The sequence below is a fragment of the Manacus vitellinus genome, unplaced genomic scaffold (genome assembly GCF_001715985.3).
Source record: "Manacus vitellinus isolate BGI_N305 unplaced genomic scaffold, ASM171598v3 scaffold_54_pilon, whole genome shotgun sequence".
NCBI classification, from domain to species: Eukaryota; Metazoa; Chordata; class Aves; order Passeriformes; family Pipridae; genus Manacus; species Manacus vitellinus.
This window is the reverse complement of record NW_021940645.1, coordinates 2,910,520-2,933,705: the sequence shown is the minus strand read 5'-3', so window position 1 is coordinate 2,933,705 and position 23,186 is coordinate 2,910,520. Positions and strand designations below refer to the sequence as shown.

General features: G+C 38.1%; 1 protein-coding gene across 1 annotated transcript in view; it reads left to right on the top strand.

The window, feature by feature from the left end:
* The window catches only part of LOC103766614 (LIM domain-binding protein 3-like), a 34,254-nt gene extending 11,825 nt beyond the window's left edge, over nucleotides 1-22,429 (top strand). Inside the window, exons 4-9 of the mRNA XM_018081557.1 lie at nucleotides 5,318-5,445; nucleotides 10,445-10,748; nucleotides 11,960-12,140; nucleotides 14,336-14,456; nucleotides 15,811-15,926; nucleotides 17,853-22,429. Coding sequence (XP_017937046.1) covers nucleotides 5,318-5,445; nucleotides 10,445-10,748; nucleotides 11,960-12,140; nucleotides 14,336-14,456; nucleotides 15,811-15,926; nucleotides 17,853-17,942 — 940 coding nt within the window. The 3' untranslated portion in view covers nucleotides 17,943-22,429. The remainder of the gene's footprint in view (nucleotides 1-5,317; nucleotides 5,446-10,444; nucleotides 10,749-11,959; nucleotides 12,141-14,335; nucleotides 14,457-15,810; nucleotides 15,927-17,852) is intronic.
* Nucleotides 22,430-23,186: the final 757 nt, after the last annotated feature.

Genomic DNA, 23,186 nt, shown 5'->3' with positions numbered 1-23,186 from the left:
AATTTACGTATAAACAGCTAATAAATTAATATAAAGATAGCCAGTATTTGCTGTCACTCCTTGCATGACTGTCTTAGAGCTAGTGTATTTCTTGATTGAGCATTTTTAATTTCCCTTTAATTTCATATCCATTTAATGGGGAGAAGGGAAGCAGTGTGAGGCCTTAAAACTATAAATTCATTTGTGTTTATGCATCGATATGGACTAGTCGGTGTGAAACACAATTTTAATGAGTAATGAGGATAAAAAGATCACCTTGAAATATTAAGACATTTGAATTGGAAGTAAATTTCCTGCATTAGATTGACATGGACCATTTTCCCCTTTCCTGCCCATTTGAAAGGAAATGGGTTGTCTGGGGAGGCTGTGTCTCCATTCTTGAAGGTTTTCAAGACATCACTGGATAAAACATGGAGCAACCTCATCTGACCTCAGAGCTGGCCTTGCTTCCAGCAGGAGGTTAGATAAGACTCTTCCTGAGCTCTCTTCCAACCTGAAAGATTCTGTGAATCTATGAAAAATCGCTGTCCTTTTGAAACAGCAATGCTTTAATCGAACCACTAAAACCTCTTGTTTGTGCCTGGCAATGATTTAAGTCAAAGACTTCAGATCTACAGCACATCAGCTTCATATGCTGCTGCCCTGAAATCTTACTGCCAATGGATGACACGAGGTTTGATGCTGGCATACACTTCAAGCTGGTACCAACAGGCAGATGTTACTGTCTGAGCTTCAGCAGGCCTTGGGACATAAAGGCAAATCAGAAACTTGTAGGGCTTGTAAAAATTTGGTTCCCTGATTATCAGGTACAAGGAGCAAACTCAGTTTGGTTGGTTGGTTTTGGAGGGCTGTGTTGCAGCTGAATTAGGTTCTTTATCTTTGTGCACTACTTCCATGTTTGTTTTAAAAATGGTTGTATGTTACAGCTACTGTCTTCAAACACAAGGGACCAAAACTGTCTTTAAATAAATTTATAAGTCAAATTTTTGAGCATCTGATAGTGTTCACTTAGAAATTAAACAATGCTTTAGCATACCAAAATATGGACTTAAAAATCCAGTTTCGAATTCACATACACCAGAGAAGCACTGAGCATTTCATATAATTTTATTCCAGAATAAAACATGGATGACCTTAGTTACAATACTGTCCCTATCCTGTAAAACATTCTCAGGAAGATGAGGCTGAGATTTTACCACCATTGTTCCAGTGTTTGGGTTGGTTTTTTGTTCCTTCTAGATGGCTGAAAAAGGTCCACCAAGAAAATGCAGAAGGATTTCTTGATATCTCAATATCCTTAACTATTTGAATATGATTTCAAACTTTGGTAGATCCAGTTCTATAGTAATTTTGCTTCTGTGAGCAAAGCCATATGCATAACACCTAACCTGAGTAAAATCTTTCTAATGCTCTTAAAGAGGAATGTTTGAAGTCATTAATCCTTAATCGACTGTGTTACTCTTACTTTTACATCTGAAATGTTATCTGACTTTCACTTATGATCTTGCTTACGAAGAACAAAGCATAGCAGGAGGGTTTTAAATAAACCTGAAGCTCTTTATGCATCTGTTATTCCATCTGGAGGGCTGAAGCAGGGCACCTCATGAGACAGAACTCTGGGAATCCAAAACCAGGAGGAACAGTAGAAAGAGTTACAATTATGGTTTTAAGGAAGGTGTAGCTTCTGATCCTGGGATTTTAATCCAAGCACTGTGTCCGTGGTAAAGGGAAGAAAAACTTCTCCAGAAGTTAGGAAAATATCTGACATGTGATAGGCTTCTGGTAATTCTGGCAAATGTGGGCTGTGCTCCCACAGGATGGGGTTGATGCCAGGTGGTCCTGCACTGCTCTGCACTTAGACAGGAGCTGTGTTCATTCTGAATCCCCTTGTTTCTCACACCAAACATTGTGCAGGCTTTCAAGTACTTCCTGTATTTGCATAAATGACTCATTTATGTTCTGAAATGATGCTGTTTCCCCAAGAAAAAAAAGAAATCTACCTGTTTACCTACAACTCTGTAACGGTAGAATGATTCTGCAAGGGCAAAGTTGAACGTGATGGGTTTTTGCTTCAGCTAATCCAGCCTGTCCTTTCCATGGGTTCTCCCAGGTGCCTCATAAGCTGGAAACGTACCTGTCTTTGGCCTTTAGTTCATTCAAGGTTTGCTTCTAAGATTTTCTGCAATTTAAGCTTATGACAATGACAAAAAAAACCACTCATTTTTTTGCTAATACAGATAAATGGTGAATGTCAAATCCAACAGTCCAGTGGTTGAACTGAAATTCCACAATCAAATAACAAGCAGACCTGATGAGAGTGGCTTAGGGAGCAATATACTAACCTCCTTTACTTATGTTCCCATTATTCAGGTTTCACTGTGATTCCTAGCTTTAAATGAGAAAAGAAAATGTAATGTAATGCCGATCTTATATGATTATAAATATGTACATGTTGGTTTCTTTAGCACTTAAGAGCACCTCTTATTCATATAAATATGTACATGTTGTTTACTTTAGCACTTAAGAGCACCTCTTATTCATAGGAAATTTATGGTAGGAGAAGATATCCCAAATTTTTTTGTATATTTTTTCAAATACAACTTTTGTCTCATTTTAGTTTCAACCGGCATTCTTCCACCTCCATCAGCTACCAGTCACAGAAGAGGTATAAAAATATTTTGTGCAGCTACTCTACCTTAAAAGCACTTAACAAACCAGTTTATTGCTGCTAGTAAGCATCTAGTAAAGCGTTAACATAAAAGTGATCTGCGTAGAAATTTACTCTTTCTTTTTCTGACAACTAATAGTTTTCAGAGCCAGTATTTAATTTGCTGCCTGTCACCTGCCATTGACTGCTACAGATAAATTCAGTAAGGTTGCTTTCACTGCTTTTCGAGATGCCAGTGCTTCCTGATCCATTAAAGCATCTTTGGTCCTTAGGACATCTTTTAATTTTTTTTCTTAATTTCCTTCTTTCTTTTTACTTTTTTTTCTTTCTTTTAATCACACGCCATTTCCTTCTCTTCAGCAGAAATTCTGATAAATCTTTTAACTTCACTAAAACCCTTAATGATGTAGTGTAACACTTTATTTCTCTTTGACAAGCCTTTTTATCTTTCTTACTGTATTTAATATGCATCATAAACATCTAAAAGAGTTTAATACTTCTTTTAATTTTGCTATGATTTTGGTACTATGAACGTGTGGGTGTTTGTGTGTGGTTTTGTTTTTCAACTTCATTTCTCTTGACCACAGAAGGAAATCCAGTGGCATGGTTCCACTATGCTATTACATTTGGGAATCACTTGAATTTTGAATAACCCTTTTTCTTCATGACAGTCTAAGTATCACTGGTCTGGCTCGGAACTTCTTTATGTATTTTGTGCACTGAGGGAGATTCAAATGAGTCTTTCCAACCAATGGACCTGTGCATTTGGGAGTAGACTTTCCTGACTGTATGACATCTTCAGATTAAGGCTGTATGACACGTGATTTAACATCTTTTAATCCACATTGTAAATACTGATCTGTCTGGTTTACCTTGAATAGTAGATTTTAAACCAAGGAAAATTCTTTAGATCATGTGTTAAGGTAATGGCACGTTGAAAGCTGGGTGTGGATCCAGTGTGCCTGCAGTGTACATCTCCCTGGCTGTGCTATGGTAGCAGCAATGACCCTCTGTCCACTGACCCCAAGTACAGCCTGTTCTTAGGCACCACAGATGGGGAGGTAGCAACAGGAAATAGATGGTAAGAAGGGAAAATAAAAAGTATTACTGTGCTTACAACAGCTTTGACTGTTACAAAATCACAGCACAATTCACAACAGAACTTACAGTGAATACAAGCCCCCTAAAACAGTTTATCTTGGAGATTCCTGTTCACTCATGGTATAGTGGACCCAAATCCAGCCCTAAGCCCCAGAGTAGGTACAGAAATAATTAACTATTGCCATTGTAGCAATAGCTAAGTTTCTAGGTCTTGCTAAATAGACAAAATAAATTAGCCTGAGGCAGCAATGCTATGCAAACTAGATCTATAGTAGCAGCACTGTCAGAGCAGCAAAAAGCTACATTGTGAGCATAGGTTTATTTTGTTCAAAATTAAAAATCAGAAGTTTCCATTTGTCAGAATGTTTGTTTTTTACCTGTACTGGAGGAAATTTGCTGGGTTTGCCACATAAAATTATAACGTGTTTTCTCCAGATGGCATCTGTTTCCACTGCTAAAGAAAGTAAAAGTCAAGATGGACCAAGAGTTTGGCAAAGCTGGACACTTGTTTTCATGTGCTGACAAATGTTTTCCCACAGAAAAAGCCACTGTGTAAATAACTCCTAAACTGTCAGCACAGGTGGATAGGGATGTGGTTCACACAGAGAAACTGAAAGGAAAAAGAAAGTAAAACTGTGGTTTTGGGGTGAGTAAGAGTGATGTTCTGTAGTGAATGGTTCTTTTTACTGCACACATCTGGGTCTCTGTTGCTTCCCCTCCTTGTACTTCTTTCTTCTCTCTTGCTTGCTTTGATTATGGTGCTCTTTTAGTGGTCTATGAAGCACAGACAGTACAAACAGAATCATCCCAAGGCAAGTAGAAGAGGGATATATTTCAATGTGTTATTGTAATCTAACTGAGAATCACCATCCAAGCCATGAAATAGAGAAGAACTGTTTCTCATGGATGTTTGGAATTCTGAGCAAATGTTTTTAATCTAAGAATGCAGAAATGGCATCATAATATTGCCTATCACATGTTTTTTGGGTAGGCTGAACCTGAACATTGGGAAAATTAACGTAAATTGTGGTTTCAGTCTAAATGGGGAAAAGAGTTAGTTTTAGAAATGTTTTTTTAAAGGTCACTATGATATTTTTGAAAGGAGTACAACACATATAGTTAGCATTTGTAGTAGTAGTAATTGTGCTGAGCCAGTGTATTTTTAAGTCAAGATACCTCTCACTGATTTATCTTATACAAGACTGGGCCTTTTTGTTTGTAGGGGAACAGAAAACAGGTATTTTGTAGGCAGGTTCCTGAAGTCTGATCCCTTGTTAAACTCAGAGCTCCAAATTTGTCATATTCCCTCAGTAAGCTATTTTCTGTGACAGCAAGAGCAAATTGGCATTATTTAAAATCCTTATTCAGCTAATACAATTGTCCCAGCCTTTCTTAGCATGATGAAGACTGATGAATCTCACAGGATTCTCTCTGTAGCTCTCACGGACTGTTCCTCTTGGAGCGCTTCGGACACTGCCAGATCTGTTACTTCTTTATCAGTAACTTTTGCTGTTTATAAAGTTGTTCACACCTACATTTTGCTTTTAGAAACACAAGCCAGTCATATACACCAATACCAGTTTCTGGAAGCTACGGTGAAAGTCCTGCTGCTTCTGGTACTTCAAAACCAAGAGTTGTTACTACTGCCAGCATAAAGCCCTCTGTCTACCAGCCAGGTAAGGTGCCTTCAAAGTACTGAAAGGATCCAGAAAAAAAATGCACACACATTTCTTTCAGAGAAAGAAAATGCAAAGAATGCACATTTTGCAATAGGACACAGATGTATCAGAAAATATTTATAAACATGGGACTAAATGCTGCTAGCTGCTAGTTTTGGTTCAAATTATCTGAAGGTCGAGGATTTTGTTGTGTTTATATTCTGCTTCAGAGGTAAAATGTGGAACAAATAGAGGAGAAAGAATGAAAGCAAGGGAAATGTCTGTAATAAAATATGTGTAGCCTGATTTTTCAGAAGAAATACAACTGGAAAATAACACAGTTAGGAACCCAGTGACACTACAGAATTGATAAACTAGCTGAAGAATGCACAATTCAGGAATAAGATAAAATAAGTGGAGTTATCTTGAGTAGAATGTATTTGCAAAATAGATAAGGCCATATATTGAACTTCTCAAACTCAGGCTTACATTTGAAATAAAGAATAAGGGATTCATGTACTTCATAATGCTTTGCTTCCATTTTACAGAGGTCTGGTAACTGAAGGAATATATTTGGTTAGTCATTCATGTGAAAAATATGCTCCTTGATATTATTTTAATTCCCTTTGTATTAATGTGTTACAAATGGAGTGAGCTTCTAAAGCCATTGATGACCAAAATGTGAACCTTCAAAATGAACAAATTAAATGAGACAGTGATATAAGTCTAAATACAGTTCTGTTTCAAATTTAAGGTTTTTCTGATCTTAGCAAGAGAACTAAAAAGTTGATTTATATCTTGATGGTCGAGTAAATACGAAAAGGCCAAGAATTCTAAGAGTCCTAAACTCTATATTCTGTAATGGTTTATCTCTGGATCTACTGAAATTAAACAAATGTAGAAATTTTACTTAGACATAAAGCAGCCAGACAAATCAATTGATTGATCTTTATATTTGAGACATAAAGGTGGAAAAAGCCAAGTTAGAAAAGAGCTATCATAAGGTATTTAAGGATCTCCAAGTAAATAAACCTTCAGTTTTTTCTCATTTGCTTTTGGTTAAGTGTGTCAGCATATACCGTGTTCTCACTGAAGGCAAATGTTACTATTTTTGACTTGTAAAAGGAAAGATGGAGACAGAGGATTTATTTCAATAATGCAAAAACTATGGCAAGTCAAAATATCTCCTAAATACAGTGATTGATACTAAACCCCGTGCTCATTTGGGGGAAGTGTGAACTCCAGTTCTCAATATACAGGCCTGCCACAGAAATAAGTCTGCAGCTATTTGCAATTATTAGCTGTATCTGTTAAAGAAAAAGCTGGCTGTTGAACTCAACTTGAAATAAGAGGCAATCCTTTTGTTTTCCCCTGGGTTGGGCACCTTCTTTGCACTTCCTTACATTGCTGGTTTTATTTTGAAGTTCCTTATATTGCTGTGAACACTAAAATCTTTTCCCTAAATTTCATGACCCTTTAAAATTTCATTTTTAAAAGGCGTATAGACGTCTCTTCTGAACAAGGTCCACTAGATGGCAGGGTATCCCTGTGTATTCCTTTCCCCTTGGCTTTCCCAGACTGGGATAGCTCTTTCTCATATTCCAAGGAACTCAAACGCCAGTTTTTTGTCACAAAGTAACATGATACCTAAGTGTAAGAAAGCAGATCTTTCCTTTTGAATCCCCACGTCCAAATAGGACTACTCGTGTATGCAAAGTGGTCAAGCATAAAGGCCTGATCTGCTCCTTTAGAAATTGGTAGACAGATTCCCACAGATCTTAATGAACTTTCATTACTAAAACAGCAGCCTACATATAATTTCATTTTTAATTCTTCTGAATAAGAATAGTGTCTCCTTATAAAGCATCATCTGCTCTGTCTGTCATCTACTGTATTCTGTAACAGTGTACAGGAAGACTTTGAGCTTCAAGGATGTGGCCACTAAGTCTAGAACAAGCCAAATCAGTTGTGGTTATGAATTTAATTTGTTACTGAAAATAATAAAGAATAACTTATGTCATCTACTAACAAAGAAAAAAAAAAGGAAAATTGTTCTCACAATGTGAGCTGGTCTATGACTAAAGCATTTGAGACTACATAAATCTTTACTAAATGAGTCTTTGGTAACATATCTTTTTGTCTGGAGGGAAAATAGCCATTGATACTACATTCATGGGGAGAATTCCAAATTCCCTGGAAGCAAAGAATTGGCTTGTTCCTGCTGCTGCTAAGAGACCTCTTCTCCTGCCATTCTCTCAGGATAAAAATAATCCCATTCATTCTTTCCTTCTCTAAGAGAATCTGAGGGGTGAGAGAAACAGGACAATAGAGGTTAGTTCACTGAATTATTTAAAGTATTAATTTTTTAACAGGTAGTGGTCAGCTCATACAATACTGATATTTTAAGAATATATTCTCTGATATACTGAATCTTAGTACTTTTTCAGCAGCAAACAGCCCGTTTTTTCTGCTGCATATATGCTGAAAGACTTGGAAATACATAAACAAGCCAGGGGAATGTGTATGGCAGTAGCTACTAAGACAAAAAAGTTGTTCAAATAAGCTTAGGGATATAGTTCTAAGATAATAAGATAATAATGCCTTCTTAATAACAACTGCCAAAATCTCAAAGTAAGTGAAATCTTTCCAATACATTGCAATGACATTATTTTAAATCAATACTAGTTGCAGCTTGTTCACAGGGGGAAAATGTATTGTAAGAAATCAAGCCTGTAAAATTAAATTACAGCAGCTGAAAAGAGAACTCAGACCAGTTGCAAACACCCAATATTTGTCATTTTGCAATAATTCCTCTGGTACTTTCTTTCAGTAACTGGAAAAAAAAATCCTGTTTGGTTGCTTTATTTTACTGCAGCAAGTAGAAAAGACAGAGTGAAAATAAAGAGAAGGTAGAGAGAATGAAAGACAAAGACTTTTCCCCAGTGGTTATCCTTCAAAGGAGTCTAGATTAATCTGAACCCAGATAAATCATATTCAGTCTGTATTGGTTGGAATAAACAAACTGGAAAAATAGAACACCAACACTGTGACATTAAGGAAGGAAAAAAAAGGACAAACAAAGAGCCTGTAAGCTGAATTTAGTAAAGACAATAATAGAAAAAGACATCCTAAAAATGGTACCTGGACTGCATTTGTTCTTCCTTTCTGGAACTCTGGGTTTGAATATCTGCCCATTTTGTTGGGCCCTCTGTGGGATACATGGCCATCCTCTGCATGAACCACAGCTCACTTTTAGGGGAGGGAGAATCCTTTCACAAAATGAAGTGAGCTGGAAGTCACCTTATTTAATTAGAGAGGCTCATAGGTGGGAGCCTTTTGAACTCACCAATTAGAGATGAAATATTACCTTCTAATTTTGCCTATCTTAATACTGTAATACATAAATAGCAACAGCCTCAGGATCTAAAAAGATTGCATATAAACTCTGTTCTGAAATCTTTAAACACTGTTTACCGTTTCCAAGTGAAAAAAAAAAGGAAGCCTCAAGCTAAGGTGGGATACAGTTTTTGAAGCAGAAACTTGTTGAGACTGTAGAATAAGAAAGTTTTATCAAGAAAATGCATTAGATTCAACTCTGACCTCGATAAAAAGAAGATCATGAGGGTGATTGTAGTGCATTGATATAAATGCAATTTAAGCACCTGCAAATTGCCAATAACAAGTGCAAGTTATTCCATGTAGCAGGATGTGGGCTAAGGGAGGAGTGTTAAGTAGAACATAATCTCACCACTTAATTTCTCACTTAATTATTCAGAAAGATCCGTGTTACACTCAGAACTCTCTTGGTTGAAATATCTTTTTAACTGCAAGCCCCTTAAGGCTGTCCATGTTGTATTTGGTCATCGTTTTATTGGCACTGGGATCTCTTATGCAGAATGTCTGCCTAAACTGCTGCAGAACTGGCTTCTGTTCCTGAATCTGTGCTCTCTCATTTGGGCAAAACACTTCAACTGTCCAAGCTTCTTTTCAGTCATTCACTTTGTTTTCCTTGCAAAGGAAAACTGCTTTTAGTGCTCCTGTACTTGGCAGTAACTTCAGTCCTACATAATGCAAGATCTGATGTTTTAAACAGAGCAGGGCAATGGGAAAACTTGTTGGTATGTGCAGGCTGTAGCTCCTGCTTATTTTTACATGATAAAGCTCCACCCAAGATTAGAGCCTGGTGCACACAAACACAAGAGGCAGTCTGCACTGGAGATTTTATCTGATAGTCAAAGGGTAGAAAAAAGAAAGTGTAATATTCTATTTTATACACAGGAACTGAGACACAGAGATATTACACTTTGCTCAGAGTTATACAGGAAGTCTGTGGCAGAGCCAAGAACTGAACTGAGATCAGTCATAACCAGAAGTCTGGCCTTCCTCTGAGTGCTGTTGGCTTTGTCTTGCTGGTCATGTGAGCTGAATTGGCTCCCTCAGAATTGCTTCCAGTGCTCTCTATCTCTGTGTTCCCTGTGTGAGCCTGTTTTTCTTCAGAAACCGAGGAATAAACCCACAAATGATAGATAACAGTGATATCTGTAGAAAACGTTGCATTTGAATGAATATAATGAGACCAAAAATTAAGCATAACTTATGGAAATTCCGAGGAATTCCATCTAAAACTTTGTTATATGATCTGGCCTTTCTGTTTTTAACCTACCTTAAACAGATTATATGGCAGTCTTCAAAATTAACACAGAATTGTCATATCCATTCCTACTAGAAAATGAAGAGATGACCTTGAAAATGGTCTCCATAAAATCTGTAAAAGCCAGTAGGCAATGACTTCTGTGATGCATGTGGATTAAAAGTCAGTAATTGTGCTGATGTCCTGGGCTTCACTCCAGAATAAATGAGCAATAATGGAACAGACAATAATTAAGTATTATCTGAAGCTTTTACTTTCTGTATGTCATGGACATACATATTACTCTTTGGTAAGTATTACTGTATTGCCATCAGAAGAAAAAGACTTTAAAATACTTCTTGGTTTCTTTTGGGATACTTAAAACAGCACCAGCACCAGCACCAGTTCATTCCTACACCCCAGCCAACACGGAGCCTGCAAGTCGCCCTCCCTGGGTAACAGATGACTCCTTTTCCCAGAAATTTGCTCCTGGAAAATCCACCACCACTGTCACAAAGCACATTCTACCAAGGGGTGCTCCAGTGCCATCTCCTGCCTCAAGCTCTGCTTACCCATCTCCAGTTCCAAGTTCTTCCCAGCCCCCAATAGCCCGGGGAACAGTTCAGAGGGCTGAGCGTTTCCCGGCCAGCAGCCGAACTCCTCTCTGTGGCCACTGCAACAGCATCATTCGGTAAGGGCATGAGTCTGCAAGGGGGATGAAGCAGGAAAAAATATCAGAGAGACTGGTTATTGTACATTAATATACAGTACCAGAGCCTAAGACTCTGTTAAATTACCCAGCAGGGATGTCTGTTGTCTGCCTCATTAATTTAACATTTCCAGAGCTCATTTTGTTATTGTGCGGTTCTCTTTTTATCACTGCAAAGTTATACATGTTAATTGTTGGTCTCCTGGATGCTGTGGCAAATCACTGCTTGTTTTTTAAACAGGTTTCTGGTCCTAAGGTAACCCTTTGAAGGAGGTTTGTACAACTTAATTCGGAGAGTTGGGGGGCTGGGGGCAGAGAGAGGGGATTATGGACAGAAAAGGAACGAGGCATCATTTTGGAACAGCAGCCAAATGTAATTGTTGCTTTTGTGTCTGGAGAAAGATAATGCCTACACTCTATTACCAGTGATTCATAGCATGCCTCTCCCTTCTCCTCTCCCAGTTCATTGTGCTGGACCAGTGCCTACTGTTAACCTGTGGACTGCTATCCAACTTTAAGTAATCCATGTTTAATGACAGTCTTCTCCACTAAAAGGAGCTAGTTTGGTGATGTGGAAATGCTGATTATTGCTCTTTATGTATTCTGAAATGGAAATAGTCCAGTAATAATCTCTATATCTAACTACAGTCAAGAGTCAATCACCAAAACGAATTTAATGTGTCTTCCACATAATGAAAGAGCAAGTTGTCATCTGATAGTCTGACATTTCCAGAACATACTATGTGCAATGCTCTCAGATGAAAAGAGGGCAGGAGACTTTAGGAGCTATTGTGAGGTGTGGATGTGTAGGTCTAGAAAGTTGCTTGATACTTGATGCTTTCAAATAGAAGCATTATCTTCTATGTTGCAACCCTTGGCCTTTTCCTGTTGTCTTAGCAGCTGCTTACAAAGGCCTGTTATAGCTATGCAGATATGAAAACAACTGATGATTTTTCCAACAGTTCTCTATAAATCCAGTGTATGTGACCAAGCAGTAATGAAATGTTTTAACCAATGAGCAGTGTATTTGAGTAATGATCTTGAAAAAGACCATTTCTGTTCAGGCTTCTGGATGTTTTCAATGTGCACCTCGTGGTTCAAGTAGAATGCTTCTTACACATGTACGTGGGGTTTGCAATCAGGGGCTTTCAGTCTTTTTGCAATACAAATAAGATAACCATGATTGTTTGCAGAGGTCCTTTCCTGGTAGCCATGGGTCGCTCTTGGCACCCAGAAGAATTCAACTGTGCTTACTGCAAGACATCCTTGGCTGATATGTGCTTTGTGGAGGAGCAGAATAGTGTGTACTGTGAGCGCTGCTATGAACAGTTCTTTGCACCAACCTGTTCCAGGTGCCACACTAAGATCATGGGGGTAAGAAAGCAACATTAACCCTTTCTGCAACTGTGTGGATCACTGAAGTAGTGAAATAGTTTAGACTGTAAGCAATGAATGTAGATATTTTATTATTTCCTCCTGTTTAAGAATTATTTCCCAGCTTGTTGATTGTTTCAGAATGAGAAACATATTATTTTATAATAATTTTTATCTATCTGAACTCTTGGATATTTCTATAGTTTATTCAACTCATATAATATGTAATCCAGTTACTATCTCACTGTGTGTAAAGTAAATAACACTTTCTAGGTAGTTTTTTGCTATCCCATACACACTATGTTCCTTTTATCCCTCTCTTCCTTATATTTATAGTAAGAGACTTGAACTGGGTTTTTATTTCTTACTTAGGGCTTAGTCAAAATTTCAGTGGAGAAGTCAGTGATGTTGGGAGGACGCCCATTGCTCTTGCTGCACCTCACTGGTAGTTACCAACACAGCTGGCTTCTTATAGTTAAGAAAATACAGAACAAATACAAAGTCTGAATTCCAGAAAACCAAAAATACATGCCACTTTTGTGCTAAAGTACTCATGTACAAGTAAATGTACAACTAAATTTGCTCTCCATATAGCTTAGATGGGGATGAGGTTGGAATACCCTGAGTTAATTTTAGCAGTGTATTTGGACATGCAGTTGCAGTGAATATATGACATGATCCTCTTAAATGAGGGAGCCAGGAGCACCACATTGGTTAGCTGTCACCTTTGACATCTGTCTAAATGTTTGCATTGACAGACTAGATGCTCTTCTCTGCAACTGCCAATTAGGGATGGCAGCATCAGACATTGATGGTGAAGCTCTGGCTCCAACCAAACCAAGTCTCATTTGCTACTGCAGCAGTAGGAGTAATTTTACAGCAGAGTACTGACTTAAGTTACCTAATGAATGCTGGCACAAAGCAGTTTCCCATTATGGATTTTCATCAGGAAAGCAGCAAAGATGCCAGCTGCCTCTATTTATATTATTAAGATTTCTCAAGCTATTTTTTGCTTCTTACTTCACTGACGTTCATAAATGAATCCAAACCTATTTATCAGTGATAGTTGCTTTGCAAACAGTAACAGAAGTTAATGAATCTCAAATGGTGATTCTCTAATAAGATATATGGCAAACCTAAATTAGAGTATTTTGCCTATTCACTGGATTAAAAGCATGGAAGAGGACTTCAATCCATTTTGTCATAATCAATGGACATTAAAAGTAATCTTTAGAAGAGAATCAGACTCTATGTATATAATTGGAAGCAGCAAAAAAATAGGATGGAGATTCTCAGCTGGTATAAATCAGAGCTCTTTCACTGAAGTTAACAAAGTTAATTTACACCAGTTACACAGCTGGTCTTTTGAAATCTGGACTGTTTGACAGAGATACACTGTCAAACATCATCCTGGGCACATGTGAGATTGAACAAATCAGCAGGTAACTGTGCCTTAGAGCTCAGTACAGCAGCTTTGGGGCTTGGAAGGCTTCTGTATGACAAAAGAATGAAGCAGTGATAGAGATTGCTCCATACAGAAGTCAGAAGCTGATAAAATCTAGATGCTCAGTTTAAGAGAACATCAGTTGCACAGAATTAGGTTTTTTGGGGCTAAACACATGGTCTAGGAACAGACACACAGGCTCATTTTTACTAAGTTTACATAAGTTAAAATCTAAGAACTTTTTTTTTTTAGATTTTCACATTAGTTTGTGAATTGTTCTTGTAAGAAGCATAAAGAAATTGCTACATTATCTAAACTGTTTTGAAACAGCAGCCTTAAATCACTTATTCTTGGTCTTAGAGAGAAAATCACTCTTTAAAATTTATTTAACAAATCATACTCTTGCACTGAAGAGTTCATACTAGTCGTGACAAAACAAAGGAGAAAATAATCAGAATCTTTGTGCAGAATCTCTCCTGCAACAGCAACTGGGCATGTTGATACAAACAGCTGGCTGAACCATATTGTTTCATTTTGGCAAATACATTGTTCTAGAAAGTTTGCAGTCCTATTTCCTCTTTCTTTCCAGAAGGAGTCCAATTTCTGTCATAATTATTTCTTTTGAGGAAGGGAACTGGCTGATAAAGAAGGGAAGAATGTAGAGCACCTCTGCCTTGTGTTAGTTCTCCAGTAGGTTGTTGCAGGGCTTGCTCTTCTGCTGGAGATTTTGGTTTGTTTGTTTGTTTTACAGGAAGTGATGCATGCCCTAAGACAGACTTGGCACACAAGTTGCTTTGTCTGTGCTGCTTGTAAGATGCCATTTGGAAACAGCCTGTTTCACATGGAGGATGGGGAACCTTACTGTGAGAAAGGTATGGCAAACTGGAAAGTTCTGCTCATAATCATGTGCTTCATGTTCATGGAAGAAACATAAGAATAAAGCAGCTGATGAACAAAATAAAAGCAGTTACCCATCCAGCATGGATTTTGTTTCCACTCCCCACACATACAAGTGTTTCTGTCTCTGTATTTTTCTCCAGTTTATATGATAGAACAGCTGGTCTTTGCCTCAGTGTCCCAGAATGCCTCACCTCACTTCTCTCCCTTATGTATTATGATACTTACTTTGCATTCCTCTTCCTACACCTTGTCCCCTGTCCCACTCCCTTCCTTGGCAGATTCTGCTCACTAGAAATGAAAAATTATTCATTTAGGACTGCCCACCATCTCTATATTGAATCACTTGAGTTATGATCTCTGATGCTGCTGCCTCGCCCTAAAATTGTTCAACCACCATATATGAAAAGACAGCTCTGCACAGATGTGCAACACATGGTAGTGCAGATTTTGTTTTCTGCCTGCTGCAACAAATGATCTGCTTCTTGCCAACTAACAAAGGAAAAGGCCAAGTTTTCCCAAACTATGGAAAAGGTTTAATAAATGGTACTTGCCATGCAAATGAGCTGCCTGACATGGGAGGGAGGGAGGTTAAGGTTTAAGTGATATTCCCTCTGTATCCCCTTGTCCATTCAAAGAGCCTCCAGCCTGCCTCTCTCTGGAGATTCCTTCCTTATGATTTATGCAATTCAAATTTTACAAATCAGAGGAACTCTTAGTGAAGAGTAAAAACCACACAGCTGAACTGACTGGGCACCTACCTTTTAAAATTGGAGGTTTTGTCATAACATCTAATAACTCTCATGAATTCCATCTACCTTTAGAATTTCCACTAATCTTTTTCAATGTCAAGCCTTTCCTGAGTGCACTTGATAATCAAAGTAAAGATGTACTAATCAGCCAGTATGGGGTTATCATAATATTCTCTCAATGCAGAAAGAACATAAATCCAGTGATGAAAACTTGTAACATTCCCTGGCCATTAGACTCTTTTGTATGACCATATTTGTCCTTATTAATAGATTCCACATACATTAAAGCTAATTTAAAAGTAATGTGAGAAACATGAGTTCAAATTCCATGAATTTTTTTGTTTGTCTTTTAGATTTGTGATGACAAATGTCATACTGACGTGGGGTTTTGAACTGAGTTTGTATTGAAATAAGGAAAGAAAATAACCAAATTTCAGTATGAGTGTTTCAGTGAATGTAGTTGGAAACTGAGCAAAAACAATCAAAAGATTCATTGTCTGGAAACTTTCTATTTCTCTTGGATTTAATACAATGACATTAAGAGTTTGTTCTAAGTTTGCTTTCTGTTTTATTTTAGATTATATTGCTTTGTTCAGCACAAAATGCCATGGCTGTGATTATCCTGTTGAAGCTGGAGACAAATTCATTGAAGCTCTTGGACACACTTGGCATGATACCTGCTTCATTTGTGCTGTAGGTTCCACACCAAATACTGTCTCATTCCTTTATACTCCTAAATTTTGCAGTAACATCAGAAAACCTGAAAGCAGGAATGACTAACATATGCCTAAGGATGTGGAGGGATGGAATTTCATTTTTCACTTGCAGATGGAGAAGCATGGGAGTCATTTCTCTTCTCCTCCATAAACTTTTACTAGAATTATGAAATTTGACCGTCACAAGTGAGTGTTTTCTGATAAAACATCCAGTTTTAGAGAGTACATACAGCAATTCATACCACTACTGCTGTTACTCTTTCCAGTGTTTACCAAATAAAGACAGAGCAAGACTGAAAATAAATTAACACCATACTGAACAGCATAACCATAATCTTACTTAAAAAGCAGCAAAGTTTGTATTTCCAAGCAGAATTCTTGTTGAAACTTGCAAAAAGGAGTCTGTTTAGAGAGAATGAATAGTAGTTAGCATAGAAGTTGGGCAAACTCATCAATCTGTGGTGTGCACACAGCTATAGAGGGTGGCCATATTCCCACACTCTGCACACAAAGCAGGAAAATCCATATGATAAAAGTACTTTCATCTGGTTCTAATACTGCTGTGCAGCTCTACAACATAGTATTCCTAAAGTGATAATATCTAGAACCTCTAATTAGCTAAAAATAGTATGTTGGCCACGCCAAACTGACAGTGACAATTTCTAATGTTTGTTTAACTCTAAAATTTAGGTTGAAGAGTTGAAAGTATAGAAATGTTTATAAATATCTAAAGCTAAACTAGCTGCTGGTCTCTCAGGGGTACATGGAAGTGAGTGACACAAAAGTGTCTTATGAAAACTGAAATCTTTTGGAAATTCTAATGTAGGAAAAGAGTTTCCTTCACAAACTGAGAGCAATTAATCACTTATAAATATTGATCACTTATAAAAGACACTTTCTCTGAATATTTCATGTTCTTTTTCTGCTCGTTTACCTCAGCTACCCAGTTTTCTGTGGAGGTGATAGTTTTATTATGCCTCACAGTGGGGTTCTTTTTTAGGACCTAACTTTATTTCTTTCACTGGGTTAAGTCAAATGCAAATCAATACATGACTCCTGATTTCTAAGATGCTATCCTCATATCCTGCAACATCTGATGTTGCCACCTAACCCTGCCATAAGCATTAGGGACAATGTTTACTCTTACTTCTAGATTGTGATGTGTTGCCTGCCTTAAGTGGTTCTAGTCAGCTCTGACCTTGCCAGTGGTGCTGCACTACCCTGTGTAGACACCTGAGCAATCCAGGGCAGTCTGAGCTGACCTAAACCTGAGCTGCCTCGCCCCAGCCCTGCATTCTCACCTGCTTTGTTATGTCAACACTGACACCCAAGGCAGCCAGGCAGAGAACTCGGGGGTTGCAGAGTAACCTGGTAAGAATAAGTGATTAGTATTCGGTGATGGCTGTCTAAATGACTCACTCTTTGATCACATAAGTGCCCACACCAAGAAACAGTACCGATAGCAATGGGTGTCTGATGGTCTCATGAAAGGCTGGTGCCCCTGGCACCTCACCAGAGCCTTTGGGAAGTCCTGTGCCTGTTAAAGGATCAGAACCGGGGGCTGAAAGTCAGAGCGTGTGCTCCAGTGTGCCAACACCCTTTGGCAGTCTACACAAACACTGCTTGGATGTGCCAAAGCTGCCCAGGGGATCGGGTACCAGTAAACTTAGTGGGCAGGGGTGTCAGGAAAGTACAGATAGGAGAGCTGATGCAGACCAGAGCCTAACCCCAGTGTGGAGCAGGAAAACTACCACGGCATGCACTTTGAACCAGGAAATCAGATGCACTTCTAGCAATGAAATGCATGGGCAGAAGAGAAGTACAGTTGAAACTGATAGTCACATCTATCTCACTCTTTTTTCCCCCCTTAATTATTCCTGATTGTATTTGTTATTAATTCTAGGTATGCCACGTGAATTTGGAAGGTCAGCCATTCTACTCCAAGAAGGATAAGCCACTGTGCAAGAAGCATGCCCATGCCATCAATGTTTAAAAGAAGAGTTGGTAGTCAGTAATGCTGGGGTAAAACAGATGACTAACTGGGCAATCATAAAGTTGATAACCATGGCTAGCATTTCCCTTGGTAAAAGCTAGGCAGTTGGTACTTCAGAAGTTTAACTTTATCCTCTTTCATAAATGCAGAACGTGCTTTTTTTGCAAGGTTCACATGAAAACCTGAATGAACAGTCAAAACCAACTGAACCAATGAACTAGTCTGTTATTAGAGCAACAGTTGGGGAAAATCTTGAAATTAACCGAAAACCTTGATATAAAAAGTAATGTGCAAATACAGTTTCAAATGAACTACCCACAGCAGTTTTACTGCTTAGACCACACACTGGTGTTTAAAAACAACTGGAAAAATCCTTTTGTAGCAAGTCATTTTCTTTCACAGCAAGAATGAGTAAGTGCCATATGTACAGTCATCTGTAGAACCAAAGGCCATAGCTTTCAAAGGGAAATAAATAGATTAGGGCTTCCCCTATGAAAGTGAGTGCTATTCCATTATGTTGTGGTGCTACCTCATAGCACCAGATATTTTAGATTCTTTCCAAATAAGAAGTCTGCCTTGAATCCATATGTAGCTGGGAAGCCTAGGTGACAATCCATAACAGTTTGAAAATGAAGTGGAAATGGAATAATGCCTCCCATAACCCAGTAGGATTGAGAAAAGCATGCTGGGTCAGCCTTGCCAGGGCACTTGGCTTATATGTGTACAGTAGATCAGTCCACTTTCAAATCATAATGGAAAAGGGACAACTGGCTTTCTCCAAATTGCTCTGACATTGAATGGAATAGAGCTATCTGGAAAGGCCAACTTTTAATTCAAAATCAGTTTTCCTTTCCTCTTGAGGACAAAAAAAATAAATTTAAAGTCTCTTTGGATTCTAATTCCCATTGATGCCAGAGGGAGGTAGAAATCTACATCTGGACCTTCACATTGATGAATACAGAAGAAACACATCCATCTAACACAGCCAGGAAGTGGAAGATTCCCTATTCTATCTCACATAATTACGAAAAAGGCATTTTTTTTTCCTATAGTAAATTAACATTGCTTAAAAATTCATAAGGCAGCAGGCACACACTCTGTATTACTTTCCTTAGTTTAAATGCAACACATCATTAATTGTAGCAGTATTTGCCATTGTAAAACAGTAGCCAAGTTCTGACAATTAGGATAACCATACAGTCCCCTTTTCTAAGAACCATACAGTCATCTTTCTTCTAATATTTTAAGAACGACTTTCAAGTTGCTCAAACAGTTATTTATAGAACATTTTTGGGGATTTTTTTCAAATGAGCAAAACTTGTAGTACTGATAACACTTCTGAATTTTTAAATAGCAATGACTTTTATACTGGAGACAGCAGTTCTGTCTGATGGAGTTAAGATGGAAAGTCTGATCACTATTCAAGTTTTATTAACTCGTTTAAGTGAGAATTATGATGTGTGTGTTGACAGCTTGCAGTACTGACAGTTTGGAATTAGTATTTCTGAGGCTGAGGATGCATTCTGTGGGCCACATGCTGGTGCCATCTGCACCTATTTTACCTTGTGCTTTGAGCAACAAAAAATTACATAACATTGTCTGCCTTGCCCCTCCTATGGGGGCATAATGGGTAATGCCCATTTTAAGATATTTATGTGTCTCTCGAGGAATGAAAAACTGTCCAAAGTTTGGGAGAGCAAGAAAAGAAATTTGGAGTTCTAATATGAGAGTTAAGTTAGCTGCAGGCAGTTTGCATCTTGGACAAAAATAACAACCTGAGCTGCCTGTGGCAGTTTTGACATGTATGACCGGTATTTATTCAGTAGGTATCTTAGTTTTCACTGATCTTAGCAGTGATCTGACCTGAGTGCTACAGGCTCAGATTTTTGTATGCATGAATTAGTCTAAAACACTAGTACATTATATGCAAAGCCTTTTTTTTTTCTATAAGCAAGCAAATTTTCTGTTTTCAGTCGGTGCTGGGCTGATATGAATATGGTTCCATAGATTACAAAATTCAAATATCTGGCTCACAATATTCTCCAGAGGAATAAATAGTAATTATGGAAGATAAATATTTTTTCCACCCCTAATTTGACTTCATTAAATACCTTTTCACAACAGTGAGAAAATTCTAGATTTCCTTTTTTCAATGTCATTCTACAAAATGATGTCATTATCTGTTATTTGAGAGAATTCATATCAGCATACTATATACTAAGAGTGCACTGAAGATATCCTTTAGACAGATTTCTGTGTTACCCACTGACTGGGACTAGTCTCTGACTGCAACATCAAAACAGGGAGTCAGGCTCCATGGGAGGACACAAAATGGTAGGGCTTGTGGTGGAAGCCTCAGGAGAATTTCAGAAGGTCTTTCACCTCTGATGTGTGTGTGTGTGTGTGTGTGTGTGTGTCTCATCCTCCCTCCACCTTCCCCCTCAATGTCCCTAAAAGCTTCCCTGGCAGTGAAGGATGAAGCATTCTAGGATATGGCCAGAGGTGGAGGGCTGCAGCTTGGGCAGGGCTGCAGACAGATGTTGTTGACAGACACAGTGTGGCTGAGACTGGCCCTTCTTGAGTGCACCGAGGAGCCCAGACTGGAGCTGGAGCTGCTGGTTTGGACAGGGCTGTGGGAGATGGGGCTGTCGGTGTGGGCAGGGGAAGGGGGGCTTGGGTCAGAGGAGGCAGAGTTCCTCCAGCAGCCAGAATGTGGGGGCTCTGGGGACCTCTGGTTGAGTGTAAAAAGGTAAGGGAAGCCCTTCCTGAGGCTGGGGTTGGAGTGGGGAGAAGAGCCAGGTAAGGCTGGTTTCACCAGGCCTTAGGTAGTTGGGGTGGGGCAGAGCAGGAACAGAGGTGGGGGCATAGCCAGGATGGCTCACTACAGTCAGGGAAAGGGCTTGAATTAAGGAATTAGGGTACAAGTAGCTCACAATAGCCCAGAGAGGGGCTGTGAGTATGTACAGAAGAGGTGAGCGAGGATCCAGTCCCAACTAAACCTGAAGTCAGCGCTGCAGAAAAGTGAACACAACGTCCACAGGCAGAGCTGAGCTGAACTCCTGGGGTGGCAACAGCGAAAATGCAGCAGCACAGACTTCAGGGGGAGCTGTACTGGCTTGAGAGAATCCTGAAAATTTCCTTCTCAATGGGAGCCGTACAAACTTGAGAGAGTCTGGAAAATTTCCTTGGGCAGATAACCTGCACTGTAGCACATGCCCTGACTCCAGCTGGTGTCTGAGCAAGTGAGATTAAAGCTAGTTTACATATCACTATATGAGGTGCAGTGGTATCTCTGAATGAAGAACAGAGATACCCTGAGGATTATCATGTAATAAAAATTTCCTGTTATGACTTGTGCTGCTTCATAATGTGGTCCAAAAATAGGGAATCCACGTACCCGCCCTTGATATCTATATTAAGATATAATTTTTGCACATATCTGAATCAGAAATTTTTGAATAATGTAGCATTTTAACTTTCACAGGGGTAGGATACCACATAACTGCTGATACTCTTCTGCCATGTCACCTTTGTGATATGGAGAGTGTAAAATGCATATATATAATATATATATCTAAAATGCAAAACATGGCCTTCCAATTATCACTGAACATAATGTTGTACAAAAGTATGCAAGGTTAATAATGTGTACTTGTTTATGTTTTATGTCTTGTAATAGATACCTGGGATGAGTCCTAAGTTCCTCTGAATATTTCTTTTCATTCTAATTAATGTGGGGTTTTACCTAATAAAGCAAAGATACTGTACCTCTGAATGATCAATTAAAAAGACCAGTCTTTCATCTAACAAAAAGTGTTCAATAACTTTTCAGTCTAAGGCTTCAAAAACTATCTTAATGCTTTTCTCTTTTTGTGTTCTTTCTGCAAAACAAGGTAAATTAAATGTTTCCAAAGATGACTGCTTTTATTATCTAGGCAAAAAAAAAAAACAGTCTTAGGACTTCTTTTTTTTAGAAGTTAATTTTTACTATATTGGATCCACACATTACACAGTTCTAAAATCAATTCAAAACAAAGACAAATATTTTTTTCTTTGGTCCTTCAGTGGTCAGTATTTTGGGTGAAATGTTTTATTAAAGATTATTTGTATTTATGTTTAATAATGTGAATTTCCACAGCACTGAACACACTTATTAGTGTCTAATGCTGGGCACGCTAATGTTTGTTTGCTGGACTCGTCTCCTGGTAGCGGATATTAATTTGTTTAGTATTTATAAACATCAGAATTTGAAACTGAGTGATTTATTGCCTGCAGTGATCATATATTAGAAGTCTAGGTTTTATAATATATTGACATATTGACTTGATGCCACAAGTGCCCTTGCTTTTAGATATATATTTTTTCCTAAGTTCCTAGTTATTTCAGAACAGAATGTAGTGTGGTTTATGAGATGTAACTACCTTGCATGGATTATCTGTGCCAAGATGAATGAAACAGTCTAGTAATAAAAGCAATGTGCAAATACAGTTAAAGCTTTATGATTTGGGCATATTTATTAATATGGCATGTGAACAGCTGACAGCTTTCAGCCATGTAACACTGATAAGAAAACATACACAAGCTTGTACTCTCTATTTCAGACCTGAAAATAAAAAGCAAAAGCATTGGTTTCAGCATTATTGTTTATCAGTCTTGAATATTTTATTAACCAAATGTTATTTTAAACAAACAAATATCAGTATGCTTAAAAAATGTAGTGTTCTAACAGTACATGTTATAACTTAGCAAGACCTTTACAGTCACAGACCTTATTGTGTCAACAAACACTGTTTATGGTAACTTTGTAAGGAATGGGCAAAATCTGTCTTAAATTACATCAATGCATCTGCAAACAGACTGCATAAGTTCAGGTAGGTGTTCTTCCATTCCTTAGCAAAAGTTATTTTAAATAATACACAAAATGTTTTAAACATCCTCAGTGAGCTCTAGTGCCAAGAAATACTTCCAAATGAAAGGATATCTTCATATAGCAGGGTGTTTTTTAAAAATAGCCATTTTGTGCATTCCTGATTCACACTCCTTAGGAAGGCAGGCTTTTTGGAGATATGACTAAGTACATTAAACCTAATTAAGAAGTTAGATGATAAAGAGACAGACTTGGCTTCAGATGGCATTACAAAGTACAGCATCAGGAATCACAGCTGTGTGCACTTTGATTTTATTTTACAGCCATGATTTCTGTTTATAATGTGGGTAAGGAAAAACAATTCAAAAGAATGACCA